Source organism: Lithobates pipiens, unplaced genomic scaffold, assembly GCF_037356315.1.
Source record: "Lithobates pipiens isolate NorthernLeopardFrog02 unplaced genomic scaffold, aLitPip1_a1.2 Scaffold_18, whole genome shotgun sequence".
Lineage (NCBI taxonomy): Eukaryota > Metazoa > Chordata > Amphibia > Anura > Ranidae > Lithobates > Lithobates pipiens.
This window is the reverse complement of record NW_027507758.1, coordinates 351273679-351289692: the sequence shown is the minus strand read 5'-3', so window position 1 is coordinate 351289692 and position 16014 is coordinate 351273679. Positions and strand designations below refer to the sequence as shown.

Here is a 16014-nt window from a genome sequence, read left to right as displayed (position 1 = left end):
GGATTGGAAGAAAGTGCTGTTGTCAGAAGAGACCAAAATTGATCTCTTTGGCATTAATGCGATTCACTATGTTTAGAGGAAGAAAAATGCTGACTATGACCCTAAGAACACCATCTCTACAGTCAAGCATGGAGGTGGAAATATGCTGCTTTGGGGCGGTTTCTCTGCTAAAGGTACTGGCAGACTTTTCCCGCATTGAGGGGCCAATGGCCGGGACCATGTATTGTAAAATCTTGGATGAGAACTTTCTTCCCTCAGCCAGATCACTGAAGATGGATCATGGATGGGTCTTCCAGCATGACATTGACCCAAAACATAGCGCAGGGGCAACAAAGGAGTGGCTCAAGAAGAAGCACATTAAAGGAGAAGTCCAGTCTGGGCTTATTCGGCTGGGCTTCTCCTATGGGTCACAGGACTGCAATTTGTTTTGCACTCCTGTGACCCATTTTCAGCAGAGAGCAGTCTGAAGTCTGCTCTCTGCTGACGTCACCGGGATCAGTACAGGCACAGCGTCATTCCGACTGCCAAAGTCTGGATCCGCCAGGTGTCTGGACTAATAGGTGTCTCAGCAAGCCACAGAGATGGCTTCTTCCCGCCCCTCTGCAGCTCAGCGATCCGAGCATGGAGGAGCAGGAGAGCTGGTGACTGACAGGCAGCAGCTCTCCGCTCGGGGAGGTGAGAGAACCGAACCATCGGCGGTGTTTGGTTCTCAGTGAAGAGGTAGTGGGGGACAGATGCAGCATCGTTCTGATGCTGCATCCACCTAAGTAAGTATTAATATGGGGTTAAAAAAAATCCCATATTTCTCTTTTAAGGTCATGGAGTTGCCTAGTAAGTCTTCAGACCTTAAACCTATAGAAAATGTATGCAGGGAGCTGAAAGTTCGAATTGCCAAGAAACCTAAAGGATTTAGAGAATATCTGTAAAGAAGAGTGTACCAAAATACCTCCTTAGATGTTTGCAAACCTGGTCACCAACTACAGGAAACGTCTTACCCCTGTGCTTGCCAACAAGGGTTTCTGCACCAAGTACTAAGTTATGTTTTGCTTGGGGATCAAGTACTTATTTTACTCACTGAACTGCAACTTAATTTATAGAATTTGTTTTATGTGTGTTTTTCTGGATGTTTGGTTGATAGTCTGTGTATATCATTTAAACTACACCTATGACAAAAATTATAGACCCTTAATTTCTTTGTAAGTGGGCAAACTTACAAAATCTGCAAGGGACCAAATAATAATTTCCCCCACTGTAAACCATCAGGAGGCACTAGAAATCAAGCTGCCCTAAGAGAAACAAGTGAGATACTTTCCCAGGTGGAGTCTCATATTACAGCTGTCTCGGCCATCAACATCCCTGGAGTAGACAATTAGAAGGGGGACTTCTTAAAGTAAAATTCCAGCTTGAAACCGAGCTTGTCTTAATAATGGCCCCCCTCCTGACACCTATCCTGACTATCTTTTGTAAAAAAAAAAAGATGTAAATACTTAACTAATTTCAGCCTGCTCTGGTCCAGTCGTGAACTGGCTTGAAAGTAAGAAAAAAATAAAAAAGACTGCGCTATACCTCAAAACAATACCTGAAAGCTGCCTACAATTAAACTAACAAAGTCCTAAATTATATACAAACACAAAATTGTGGCGCTAAATCTTGTATGAATTAAAGTAAAAGCATATACATGCCAAAACTCTCAAGTGTATAAAAAACAATAACAAAAGCAAAAATTAAATATGAGGGGTAATTGCACCAATGTGCAACTACTCCCAAGATAGTGTCCCATAAAGTGCCAAGTGTTCAATGGATGTCTATAGGAGTCTCGATGTAGTCAGGTGCCGACACTCGAACAGACTTGCCAGAAGTAGACTTCACAGATGATATCACAGTAAGCAAATAATGAGGTACTCTTACCAAATCCGTTTAACACAGCCACCCTGCAGCGGTGTGTCATACAGGCTTATAGCTCTCAACCTCCTGCGCTAAGATAAGGCTGACTCCAGGACCGGAACCAAACGTGAAGGATGACAACCCCCGTGCGGATCAGCGGACATCAGGACTGGAGACTCGCAGTTCCATTCAGTGTACAAGGAAAAAAGATGCAAAAAAACAGAAGGACTTCAATAGTGCAGGTCAACATATAAAATAGAATTTATTCACATCAAAATGTGACAATAAAAAGAGATCTCGGTACTTAAAAAGGCAATGTAAAAAGCATAAGACAAGCTGGCCGACGCGTTTCAACTCAATGGGTCTCTTCCTGAGATATGCCCCAGTAGAAGACCCATGGAGTCGAAATGCGTCGGACCAGCCATTGGAAGAGCTCACTTGAAAGGCTGCCTTTCTGGTAGCTTTTACATCTGCTAGGTGTGTTTCTGAAGTGGCAGATTTTTCCTTTTTAAAGAGCCCTTTCTTGTTTTACAGAAAAGGATAGGGTGGTTTTGAGACTAAAACCTTCCTTCCTACCAAAGATTGTCTTTTCTTTCCACCTCAGTGTGTGTTTCTTCCCCCTGTTTTGCCCCAAAATATAACTAGAAAATTGCTTTACTTTTCGTGGGTGTGGTAGGACTTTATAATGCAAGACCTCCCCAAAAGTAATAACAATTGTTCATAAAAAAAAATACATTTTATTAGAAAACTTTAAATACTCGTTGAGTGTGGTCCACTAAACGGAGCAAGCGGTTTTATGCTTGGTATTGAATCATGTATCCTTGCTTGTATTTGCATCAACTGTAGTTTCAATACTACGCATATTTTTCCTGTCTTTTTGTCTGTTTTCTAATAAAATAAAAAAATTTTTATAAACAATTGCTATTACTTTTGGGGAGGTCCTACATTATAAATTCCCATCAGAGAAAAATCTTTTTGTAGTTTGCATGATTGCTAGGGGGATCAGGCAGCTAATTTCCAGGGCATATGCCCTTAAGGAAAGGGCTCCTCCATTTTCCTATTGGAGCCCATTCTACCAGGGATTTTGGTGTCTCTTGGGATTTCCAGCTTCAAGCACCTCCTTCCCAGATTCAAAATGTTCCCAGGGGATGTTCAGGCATCATTCCATATGAGCTTCGGCCACAAGGTGCTTCAAGCTGTTATCTGAGTGTTTTGGTTTTCTAACTCTTGTTTTCTTGTGGGCTGGTAGGCAGAATTGTTTGCTGTGTTGTTGCCCACCCCTCTCCTTTTTGCTGGGAATTGTCCCATGGTCTATGAATACAAGTTTTGAAGTTTTTTGTTTTCTGTATTGTATGGTTAGGACAATAGAAATGTTTACTTACCTGTACATTTCTTATCTTGGAGTACAGTACAGGAACCTGGTCCTACCCCACTGTGTCTTGATCACTCCACTCCTTTTTTGCTTGCTGAAAAACTTGTCTCACAGAGTGGGTGCTGTTATATGGTGCACTCTGTGGGTGGCTCTAGCATGTTTGTGTGTGTGTGTGTTGTTTTTTTTTTTTTTTTTTTTTTTTTTTAAGTGTCCTGTCACCTGAAGGTAGCTGGATATAATCCATGGTCTATGAATACAAGTCCTAGGTCCTGAACTGTACTTCAAGATTACAAATTTACATGGAAGTCAGATATGTATATATTTTTTTTTTAAGCTGTAGACATTTTCTAGAATTATCTGTTCTTCCAGATCTAATTACTACAGTGGGCACCACCATATTTGATTATCCAAGTTTTTATAGGCAGTACAAGTGATGCTGTGTTTTTCTTCCATTAGTGATATTAAGCGTTCTGTTTGTTTGTACTAGATTTTGTATCTTGAGGACATAGTTGCCATAAACTCAACTTGTTTATTGCAACCAATAGGTTAATTACTGATAACGCACCCTTTATGTCATTGCTGGGATGTTTTTTCTAAAAAAAACTCAACAAAAATTGTTGACAATAATGGACTTTTTAGGCATAAATATAGATAGATATAACAAAAAAAGGGGAAGATGAATTTAAAACCATTTTTATTTCTAAAAAGACAACAAACAAAATCTCAATGCCTCCTTCACTGTCTAGCGTATTATAAGTACATCACATTCTATCTATATATATATATATATATATATATATATATATATATATATATATATATATATATATATATATATATATATATATATATATATTCCCATAGGTATCCAGCATAGGGACATTAAGGAACAAATAACCATCACTGCAGAAGATAATTTTGTATAGACAGGATATCACATAGGAATCAGCTCAGAGATACTTAAATGCTCTACATGTTTCGCCTTCATCAGGAGCTTATGATTTTTATTTCCTTTGGATAACCAAAAAGAAAAAGAGAGGCGTCTCTACAGGGATAAAGTAGTATTGTAGCCAGTGTATCATGTATAGAGAAGCCCAAAAGGAAGAGAGAACTCCAAAAATATAGGGCAGGAAAAAGGGAGAAGGATTATATAAACCATAATCTTCCAGCTAATCCAGCCAAGGGTTTCCAAACTATCCTTAAGGCAGAGGGGGAAGAGAAAGTCACCCCTCAATACTCTCCTAACCTCACACCAGGGCTGCTGGGATGTTATTTTATGAAGAACTCTGGGTTCAACAGTAATTATTATCTTTTTTCCCAGGATAAGCACTGAGCAGTAATTGTTGGTTTTCATTTCTTGCCTCGTTAGGGAAGAGATCCTCCAGAGAACACTGTGGGAGAGAGTGTCAACCCATGTGATTGAGAACATCTACCTACCAGCTGCACAGACCTTGAACTCTGGTACTTTCAACACCACTGTAGACATCAAGCTGAAACAATGGACTGACAAGCAACTGCCTCATAAAGCAGTGGAGGTGAGAAAAAGGACTTTAGATGATGTACACAGTCATGTCATGTACATATACAGTGGGTAAAATAAGTATTGAACACGTCACCATTTTTGTAGGTAAATTCATTTCTAAAGCTGCTATTGACTTGAAATGTTTACCATATGTCGATATCAACCCATGCAATCCATACATAGAAACAAAAACAAACAAGTTCAGAAATTAAGTTATGTGTAATAAAATGGAATGACACAGGGAAAAAGTATTGAACACGCTAACAGGAATTTATTAAATACTTCATACAAAATCAATTGTTGGTAATGACAGCTTCAAGACGCCTCCTGCATGGAGAAACTAGTTGCATGCATTGCTCAGGTGTGATTTTGGCCCATTCTTCCACAGTCTTCAAATCTTGAAGGTTCCGTGGACCCCTTTTCATGAACTCTGATCTTTTAGGATTTTTTTTTCATTGATTTTCTATTGGATTCAAATCAGTTGATTGGCTGGGCCATTCTAGCAGCTTTATTTTCTTTCTTTGAAACCAATTGAGAGTTTCCTTGGCTTTGTGTTTGGGATCATTATCTTGCTGAAATGTCCACCCTCGTTTTTATCTTCATTATCCTAGTAGATGGCAACAGATTTTTTTTATCAAGAAAGTCTTGGTAATTTTTACATTCATCCATCCTTCAACGATGTGAAATTTTTGCCAGTACCATATGCTGAAAAACAGCCCCACACCAAACTTCACTGTTGGCATGGTGTTTTTACAGTGATGTACCTTCTATAACCAATACCATCAATATGCTTTACAACAATAAGGTTGCTGAGGTCTTGAAAGAGCACTTTGCTTGTACCAATCATGAGATGTGTGACACCTTTTTATAAGCCATAAGTTGAGACTGAACCAGCTGATATTAATTTGTGCTGACAAAGGGCAGGATTGCTTTCTAATTACTGATGGATTTCCGCTGGTGTTTTGGCTTTCCATGCCTTTTTACACCTCCCTTTCTTCATGTGTTCAATACTTTTTTTCCCTGTGTCATTCCAATTTATTACAAATAACTTAATTTACAAACATATTTGTTTTGGTTTCTTTGTATGTATAGCACGCATGGGTCCTTACCGATACGTGGTGAAATTTTTTTGGTCAATAGCGCCTTTAAAAATATATTTACCTAGAAAAATGGTGGCGTGTTCAATACTCATTTACCCGCTGTATGTGAGTCATATGCTTTCTAGAGACAGAATTTCAACTTTAACAATATAGTATATTTTTCGTTGCAAAAATAACACTAAAACATATGGATTTTCTTACAACCCCAATTCCAAATAAGTTGGGGCTCTATGTAAAATCTACATAAGAACAGAATGCAAAGATATGCAAATCTCATAAACTCATATTTTATTCACAATAGAAAATATATCAAATGTTTAAACTAAGAAAATGTACCATTTACAATAAAAAAAAAAGTAATTTTGAAATTTGTGGCAGCAGCACGTCTCCAAAAAAAAAAAGTAGCTAGATATGATATATTTCTACATATATGCTATAAAAATCACTAAAAAAGGCCATGGCAATACAACCATTTTGATACAATCTTTCACCAGTCATACCTCACTGATCGAAGGCATTATGCTAAGTGAAGTAAGATGTAACAAATGGTAACAGAAGTGGCCTAAGTATACAATAGAGTTAGAGGTGTGCACCAATCTCCATGATTTGTGACCTGGTACATTTTACACAAAGGAAAGCTACTAAAATATCCAGAATCTGGAGGAGCTATTCATGGCAACAAATCCGCTTTTATCTTCAGCTTATTCAGTTAAAGCATTTTTAACCCCCCCCCTCCCCCCCCATGCTGTGTAATTTGGCCCTTCTGTAACACCGGAAATACCTGGCTGATTCTGCCAGTTTCTGCCCTCCCCTTTGTAAACTGACCACAGTATATCATGGCTGCTGAGCCCTGAGGCTGTGGTCAGTTTACGTGCCTCTGTCATCCGCTGCTCTCTTCTCTGCCCTCCCCTGTCCTCTTCCCCCCCCCCCCCCCTCCCTGCCTGCCTGTCAGCTCGTGACAGTGCCTGCCGCCTGCACCTCCTGCTGCTCAAATAACGTTTATATTGTCACACTATCAGTGCTGTGTACTATTCCTTTGTCCCCCCTGTGTGAGTGATTTATAAAAAAAAAAAAAAAGCCGATTTTTCACAGTGCCTCTCAGCAATCCCATGGCTGGTTCTCTCTCTCTCTTCTCTATCCCCCCCCCCCCCCGAGTGACAGAGGGGGAATCTTGTCCCCGTACGCTGCTGTCAGACGGGAAAAGGAGAGAAGCGGCCAGTCACATGATCGCATGCTGTGAAATTAGGTATAATAGCCTTTTTTCTTTTTTTCTTTTTTTTTTAGCACTCTTACAGGGGGGACACAGGATTAGGACACAGTGCTGATAGTACGAAGATGTAAAAGTGGCTTAATAACCACTTTAAGCTTTGAAAATTAAAAGTTTATAAGCTGATTGGTTGCCATGCACAGCTGATCCCTCATACTGCGCTATATGCATGCAACATGCACGTTATGGCTGTGTGCCCTATTCTTCTTCTAGATGTCTTTTTTATTCAGAGTGAAGCCAGTTTACTTTAGTATGCTTTTCAAGAAATAGCCAGAAAAGCAACTAATAGGAACCTGTAAGTGACCATAGCATACATCTTAGCCGATGGTAGCAAAATCTGGTTCTTTTCCTCTTTAGGCACTTTGAAACTGAATTTACTGTTGACTTTTTAAATAACGGTCTCTTAATATCTAGGTGGCTTGGGAAACGCTTCAAGAGGAGTTCTCTCGATTTATGACAGAGCAAAAAGGCAAGGAACATGATGACATTTTTGACAAGCTAAAAGAAGCGGTGAAAGAGGAGAGCATCAAGAGACATAAATGGAATGAGCAAGCAGAGGACAGTTTGGTGGGTTCCATCTTGATGTTAACTTTTGATCTGTTATATAATCAACTGTGTCCCGTCTTCCACCCCCCTCCTTTTTTTTTTTTTTCTTTTTATGTGGTGAACAGTTTCTTCTTGTCGTTTATTTGCATTGCCTTTTAGCCTTTTTATCTCCAGTAGTACTTATTCCTATGGTTTTGCAGTTATCTTTTTCTTACTTGGCTCATGCTCGGTACTGCTTATTTCATGCTTGGCTCGTGCTCTGACTTACATCATACTATACCCCAATATTTCACACCGTAAACATGACATTGAGTGATATTACATGTTAGAGCTGCCACGATGAGTCGACGTAATCGATTACGTCGACTACAAAAATACGACTACAAAAATAGTGGCAGTGCTTAGTATCTACCGCTGCCCTCCATGCCGCTGTCCCCCTCTCTTCTCCCCACTCTCCTCTCCCCCTCTGTGCCGCCGTCCCCCTCTCCTCTCCCCCTCCGTGCCGCCGTCCCTAGGGGTGCAACGGATCGTCACCGATCCGTGATCCGAACGGGTCACCCCACTCGGATCGGCACATGCCGCGATCCGCGGTCTCGGCCTTAGGAGAGGCCGCAGCTTCGGCCTAGCTCCGAAGCGGCGGCCATCTTTCTACACCCAGGCTGTTTACACTGATCGCTCCGACGGACGCCGGTTTCTCTCTCCCCTCTCTGTACTGATCTGTGCAGTGGAGGGGAGAGGTCGGATGGAAGCAGCCATACATCCATACCCTGCCCAATACTCTGCCAGCCTCTGCAGTACAATACTCTGCCAGCCAATACTCTGCCAGCCAATGCCATACTCTGCAATACAATACTCTCAAGGTTATCCAAAGGATTAATTGGCTAATCCAAAAAAAAAAAAAAACACTAGAGTCATTAAAAAATAAAATAATAATCGGATAGTCGTTGACTAATCGAAAAAATAATTCGATAGATTAGTCGACAGACAAATTAATCGTTAGTTGCAGCTCTATTACATGTAAAATCTGCTTTCAGATTATTTCCTTTCTAGATATGAGTAGAGATGATGGCAGTAAGAATGATAAATAATTTAGCGCTAACAAATGTACACAGATATCTTGATATAAGTGAAATAATACTAAAAATGACAGTAGTGATGAAAAAACTCCATCTGTGACTAATAATAATGTGCAAACACTATATAATAATGTCCAACAAAATAGACAATGTGGAACCAAAATTGTGACATCCAATGCCAAATGATGAGGGTTCACAGATGAGTAGAGTGGATAAACTCGCTCCGTTGAAGACCCATCAAGGCAATAAATCATCAACCATGTAATAAGATGTGAATGCTCTTACCAGAACAGGTGGACTCTAATGTTGGCAAAACAGAGTCTAACAGGCAGGGTGCCACAGGCGGCAGATGTGTGGAACTCGCGATGGTCCGAGCCTCCAAAATTGGATCCGAGGGAGTTGTGGGTAACCTCAGAGTCGACCTCCAAACGAAAACCGTCACAGCTGGATCTAGATGATCGGCTCAAAAAGGATAGCACACCCATTCACATCCAGATAATATGTGGAAAAAAGGGAAATGGCTTCCACATAGTGTAGGTCAAAAAGCGCTTGGTTCACTACTCCCCACATTGCCTTACATTTTATATGATCACCTTTTTTTTTTTTTTTATACTTGTATGCCGTTTTTTTTAGAAATAAATAACCTTTTTGACCTACACTATATGGAAGCCATTTCCCTTTTTTCCACATATTATTTACAATGCTGGCATCACTCGTACGTCTTTTTCCCAAAGACAACCTCTTGTGCACTTAACTTCTTTGGTCGCCTATGACAATGCCTGTTCTGAGTTGAACCTGTCCTGTTAAACCGCTGTATGGTCTTGACCACCATGCTGCAGCTCAGTTTCAGGGTCTTGGCAATCTTCTTATAGCCTAGGCCATCTTTAAATAGAGCAACAATTATTTTTTTCAGATCCTCAGAGTTCTTTGCCATGAGGTGCCATGTTGAACTTCCAGTGACCAGTATGAGGGAGTGAGAGCGATGAAACCAAATTTAACACACCTGAGAACTTGTAACACTGAGTCACATGACACCGGGGAGGAAAAATGGCTTAATTGTGCCCAATTTGGAAATTTTCACCGAAGGGTGTACTCGCTTTAGTTGCCAGCAGTTTAAACATTAAAGGCTGTGTGTTGAGTTATTTTGAGGGGGGATTGACACTATTATACAAGCTGTACACTCATTACTTTACCTTGTAGCAAAGTGTAATTTCTTCAGTGTTGTCACATGTTAAAATATTTACAAAACGTGAGTGGTGTACTCACTTTTGTGAGATACCGCGTGTGTATGTATATGTAGGATTATATATATATTTTTTTTGCATAGCGAGTAATTCAGCACAATGCTTTAGAGGACCGTTCCATTTCAGACAAGCAACAGTGGGATGCTGCAATCCATTTCATGGAGGATACCTTACAAAGCCGCTTAAAAGATAGTAAGTAGTTTCATAATATAGTTCATAAAATGGTTCTTTTATTATTCTTGATATTGGGGTGTGTGTGTGTGTGTGTGTGTGTGTGTGTATTATTATTTATTTATTAAGCATGACTAGATATAAGGAAAAATACCAGCATACAGTGGGGAAGATAATTATTTGATCGCCTGCAGATTTTGTAAGTATGCCCACTTACAAAGAAATGAAGGATCTATAATTGTTATGATAGAGGTGTATTTTAACCCCTTGCCGCCGAGTGTACGCAGATGTGCGTACTCGGCCTTCGGGGTTTAACCGGGAGGATGCCCCGCAGCTGCAGGCATCATTCGGTACTGTTTTTTTAGAGCCAGCGATCGGCTTTCCAGTGATAACAACCGATGCAGCTAAAAGCCGCTCGGCTGTTATACCGGAGGAGCGGGAGGGGACGCTCCCGCCGCTCTTACCGGGGCTCCCATTCAATAAAAAAATTGGGCTAACTTTACTGCTTGGGGGTTTTTTTTTTTTTTTTTTTTAATTCATGAACGTGTCCCTTTTCCCAAAAAGTTGCGTTTAAATCACCGCTGCACAAATACCGTGCGACATAAAATCAATTAGAAAATAATTACAAAATAGATCCTTCATTTCTTTGTAAGTGGGCAAACTTACAAAATCTGCAGGGGATCAAATAATTATTTTCCCCACTGTATGTTTTTTAAATATAAGACTTTGCATGTCTTGTGCTTGGCAACTTAGAGAAGGGGCATTCATTGGTAGTAAGGAATGTAGTGTACAGTAGTGCATACTGGCATATAGAACGTAGAGCCGTGTATTATATATTTTGGTGTATATTTATACTTTAATTTTTCTTCTCCTTTGCCCTCCTACTACTTGATAGATTTGCCACTTGCTGGTCTTCTGATAACTTTCTGTTGTGACTAATTAACAGCAGATTATACAGCTGATGCTGGGTTTCCATTTTTCAGCCGAATCTGTGATACGGGATATGGTTGGCCCGGGCTGGAAAGAGCGATGGATTTCTTGGATATCTCGTACTCCAGAGCAGGCAAGTTCTAATGAAAAAGGTTGTTTTTTTTTTTTTCTTTTTAATATAGTGGAGCTTTTTATATGTCTTATATGGACTTGTATGTTTTCTGGATGTAGAACATACGAAATGAAACGCAAAATGAGCTTGAAAAGATGCTAAAGGTTAATGAAGATCATCCTGCATATCTTGCCAGTGATGAAGTCACTACAGTCAGAAAGAATCTAGAAACGCGAGGAGTTGAAGTTGACCCAGTCTTGGTGAGTACCAAATAAATACATTACACCTAGAGAAATAGAAATAAAAAAATATTTAAATAATATATATCTCTGTCACGTGTGTGTGTGATGGGAATACTGATATGGGAGGCACAGGCTTCACCAGCAGGGTATTTTCTTCTGAAAGGATGCCTTAACCCAAGTACAGCATGTACCAGTCTTTAGACGTGGTGGCTGCCTTAGTTTTCACGTTTTATGCTAAAACCTTTTTCCCAGAGTCTGCTTTCAGGACTGTGCCACCAACACGGGAAATATTTCTTCCAAAAGTTTTAGGCTGGGTTCACACCTATGCAAATTGGAATGTGGATTTCCCCAAATCCAATTTGCATGACAAGAAACTGACTGGCTCTCTATGGAGCCGGTTCACATATCTCCGTTGAGGAGAGGCTTACCGGGCCAAATTCAGGTAAAAATTGGTTCACAATTCGTCCTTAAAACGGAGAACAGGGAGGCACCGGATTCCTGCTGTGTAGGCCACATCTGTTGGAAATGTGAACCCAGCCTTAAAAAGGAGGCTTCATGGGACTGCAAAATCAATTTTGTGTTTCCTCCTGTACAGGGTTCACTTACATAACTCTTCTAAAGTGATGGAGGCTTGCTCTCGTGGGTGCTATCTTGTTTTTCCCTGTTTCAGTTTTGGGCTCGGAGCCTCTAAATTAGTTTAATTTTTATTGACCTAGCTATCCTGGAGCCTTCTTCACACTCTCGTGCCAGTAAAGGGCATATACCCGAGGAAGATGTTACCCCCTAATGCGTGTGCAAGATTCTCCAGGCCACGTTCCATGTTGTGGGAAGTGTGGCCATGTCTGCTTCCATGCAAAGTCCACTTCAGTGGATGGAGTGACATCTGTTCTGGGCACTGTGGTTGCCATTTGTACGACATATAGGCACTGCAGGGGGAAGAGGTGGAGTCTTCTGGTGTCCTTTCCAGTTCAAGGCTTGATCTGGCCTATTGGCCTTGGAATTTGATCCTTGACTGTACTTTGTGCTTGGCTGCAGTGGATATGAGAGCCTACCTTCCTAGTTACTCCTAAGGCAGCGATCCTATTAAAGGCAAGGATAAGGTGACCTCCTGTGGTTCTTTTTATGCCACTTTACTAGGAGACGATCCAAAGGCTTCTATGCTCACACAACTTTTTAAATTACATATTGACATGCATGTACCTCTTGCATATACATACAGTATTTACATTTCCTCCTTGTACCTTTTGCACAAAAAAAATGTATCCAGTATGTGAAATAACCACCCTTTTTTCTTTAGGTTGCTGATGCTTTTTTCTGTTTTGTTTCTCTCATGTGCTCTTTTCGATTTTAATAATTAGAAAGTTAACGCAAAAACGTCACAACTTTTGCAGATCAAGGACACGTGGCACCAAGTTTTCAGAAAACATTTTTTGAGGTCTGCTCTCGGGCACTGTAATCTTTGCAGGAGAGGATTCTATTACTATCAGAGACATTTTGTAGATTCTGAGGTAAGAAGTGATTTTTTTTTATTTATAAAATAAAATCTTTTTAATAGCCCCAGTGAATTGTATTAAATAAAACCTAATGGTAGAGGCATAAAGCTATAAAAAAGGCATTTCATTTAAAAAACGGCCAAATCACAGCTTTTCTTAATATGACGTGCTTGGAAGCTTGGAATATTCTCCATCAATTCACATTCACAATTACTCTTCTGAAAAGTTTCCCTTATGTGATCGTTTACAACCCCAAAAAAGTTGGGACTCCGTGTAAAAACTACCAAATAACAGAATACAATGATTTTCCAAAATTTCAATAAAGATGGGACAGGGCTATGATTATCACGGTGTATCATCTCTTCTGTGAACAACACTCTATAAACATCTGGGAATTGAGGGCACCAGTTGCTTGGGTTTTGGGAGAGGAATGTTGTCACAGTTAAAGTGGTTGTATACTCAATTTTTTAACTTTTACCTACAGGAAAGCCTATAATAAGGCTTACCTGTAGGTAAAAAAAAATCTCCTAAACCTGTACGGTTTAGGAGATATTCCCCTCGGTATGCGCCTCTGACTGCAGCGGCGCATGCGCACAAGGGGATTCTCGGCCTGAAAATCCGGCAGTGGCCGGCCGGCCGGAATGAAATCTCCTGCGTGCATGCGCGGAGGGACGATATCGCGGCTCCGGCCACTCACAGCGCCGGAGCCACGATACCCGGAAGAAACGCAGAGGGAGCATGTCAGCTCCCTCGGCGTGGATCGGGCCAGATGTCGGGGACTCGTTCTAAGGTAAGTATTTCATAATGAGCTAGTATGCGGTGCATACTAGCTCATTATGCCTTTTTGCTTTGCAGGTGTTAAAAAAAATTAAAAAATTTGCGGGTTTACTACCGCTTTAAGCACTTGCACTCTTTCACTACAAACGAATGCTGTTGTCATAGCTGAAGTATGCGGTTAAGCATGGGTCTTACTGAAACATGCAAGGCCCTCCTCCCTGAAAGACTTCATCTGGAAGGGAGCATATGCTGCTCTGAAACCTGGATAAATCTATTAGCATTGATGGTACATTTCCAGATGTGCAAGCTGCCTATTCAATACACATTAATGCACCCCAAAACCATCTGTGATACAGGCTTTTGAATTGATAAGAAGCTGGAAGGTTCCTCTTTTCTTTAGTCTGGAGAATATCACGTTTTGATTCATCTGACCACAGAACAGTTTTCCACTTTGCAGCAGACCATTTTAAATGAGCTTCGGCCCAGAAATTACAGCAGCGTTTCTGGATCCTGTTTGGATATTGCTGCTTCTTTGCATGTTTGGATGGTACGGCGAACTGTGTTCACAGGCAGTGATTTTTGGACGTATTCCCCAGCCCATTCAGTAATGTCCATTGCAGAATTGTGCCTGTTTTTAATGCAGTGCCGTCTGATGTCCTGAAGATTACGGGCATCCAGTACTGTGGTTCAGCCTTCTCCCTTGTGCACAGAGATTTCTCCAGATTCTAAGAATATTTTGATGATATGTACTGTAGATGATGATATATTTAAAGTCTTTGCAATTTTACAGTAAGAAACATTGTTCTAAAATTGTTCAATGCAGCTTTTCAGATTGTTGAACCTCTACCCATCTTTACTTCTGAGACACTCTGACTCTCTGATATGCTCTTTTTAAGTCCAGTCATGTTACTGACCTCAATAAAACAAAAAAGCTGCTCCAGGTGAGTGAGTCTCAGGTTAATTCCCCAACACATACACTAGTTAGGTGCTAGCCCAGCTCGCATGCTGTGTAACGTAAGGAAAGGATTCAGGATGGCAGCACGTCCCATAATCCTTTTTATTAAACCTTCATATGACAAGTGGTTGATAAATGGAGCAGAGGACAAAGATGTAGAAGTGTTTCACACAAATGTTAACTCTTAGTCATTGCCTCCTTTTTTTCCCCTCCCCTTTTCCCTTTTCTCAGCTAGTTACCCTCAGTATATTAGTACCTACTGCCCCCCCCCCCCCCCCTTTTTTGTTCTTAGCTATTTCCCCTTATTTTTATTTTTATTTTTTTTAAATAGATATTTTGAAGCTTTCCTGTATTGCATTTCCTGCAACCTTTTTAGTGCATATTTCCTTCCTGTGTCTCAATGGAATTTGTCAGTATTGGTCCTCGTGATGTTTTAACATTTTGCTTTACAGGTAATGACTAAGCCCTAACATTTGCGTGAAAGGTGTCTACCTCTTTGTCCACTTGCTCCATTTGTCAACCACTTGTCTTATGAAGCTTTAATAAAAAGGATTATTGGAAGTGCAGCCATCCGGAGTCATTTCCTTACATGTAACTGACCTGTTGCAAAATGTTCTTCCAGCTCTTCCTTGTTAGTACCACTTACGTACCACAGCCCTGTTGTTGTTGCCCTGTCCCAACTTTTGTGAGACGTGTTGCTGCCATCAGTTTCAAAATGACATTGTTTTCCTTAAATTTTCTCATTTTAAATATTTGAAATGTTTTTTTATTTTCTATTGTAAATAAAATATGGGTTTAAGAGATTTGCAAATCATTGAGTTCTATTTTTATGTAGATTTTGAACAGCATCCCAACTTTTTTGGAGTTGGAGATGTACATGTTGCTATATCTGTTGATTACAGCCTGAAACTCAGGACGGCATACAGCATTTGCACAGTAAAAGCAGTCACAGAGCTTAAAACATGCTCCATTTTGTCATCTGTTGTCTTCCATTGCGGTTTATAGTGTGGTAATCTCCTAGCTATTGTGTAAGCCCTTCTAGTGGAGTGCATGTGACTTGGCAGGCCCTCTGCAGAGTTGTTCTGTTTAAAGGAGACTTTTCTGATATGCAACAGTAGCATATCTATTAGCCATCTATTAATGCAGGTTTTTTCTTTTTTTTTACTTTTATGATACACTTTTGAAACCTATTAGGCTTCTTTTTTAATAACGTCTAACAAATCTGAGGTGTTTTTATAAAATTACATTTTTAATAACTAAAGTTAAAGCGCTTGTTAACCCCCAAAAAGAAATTGATCCTGCTCCTTTAAAGCGTGTTATATG

The 16014-nt window shown here is 40.2% G+C and overlaps 1 protein-coding gene across 4 annotated transcripts in view; it reads left to right on the top strand.

Moving 5' to 3' along the window:
- The window catches only part of OPA1 (OPA1 mitochondrial dynamin like GTPase), a 119219-nt gene that overhangs the window by 49455 nt on the left and 53750 nt on the right, over positions 1–16014 (top strand). For all 4 annotated transcript variants that reach the window (XM_077487478.1, XM_077487476.1, XM_077487477.1 and 1 more), the window contains 6 exons: positions 4626–4791; positions 7560–7712; positions 10095–10203; positions 11166–11245; positions 11344–11484; positions 12858–12974. In XM_077487478.1, coding sequence (XP_077343604.1) covers positions 4626–4791; positions 7560–7712; positions 10095–10203; positions 11166–11245; positions 11344–11484; positions 12858–12974 — 766 coding nt within the window. The remainder of the gene's footprint in view (positions 1–4625; positions 4792–7559; positions 7713–10094; positions 10204–11165; positions 11246–11343; positions 11485–12857; positions 12975–16014) is intronic.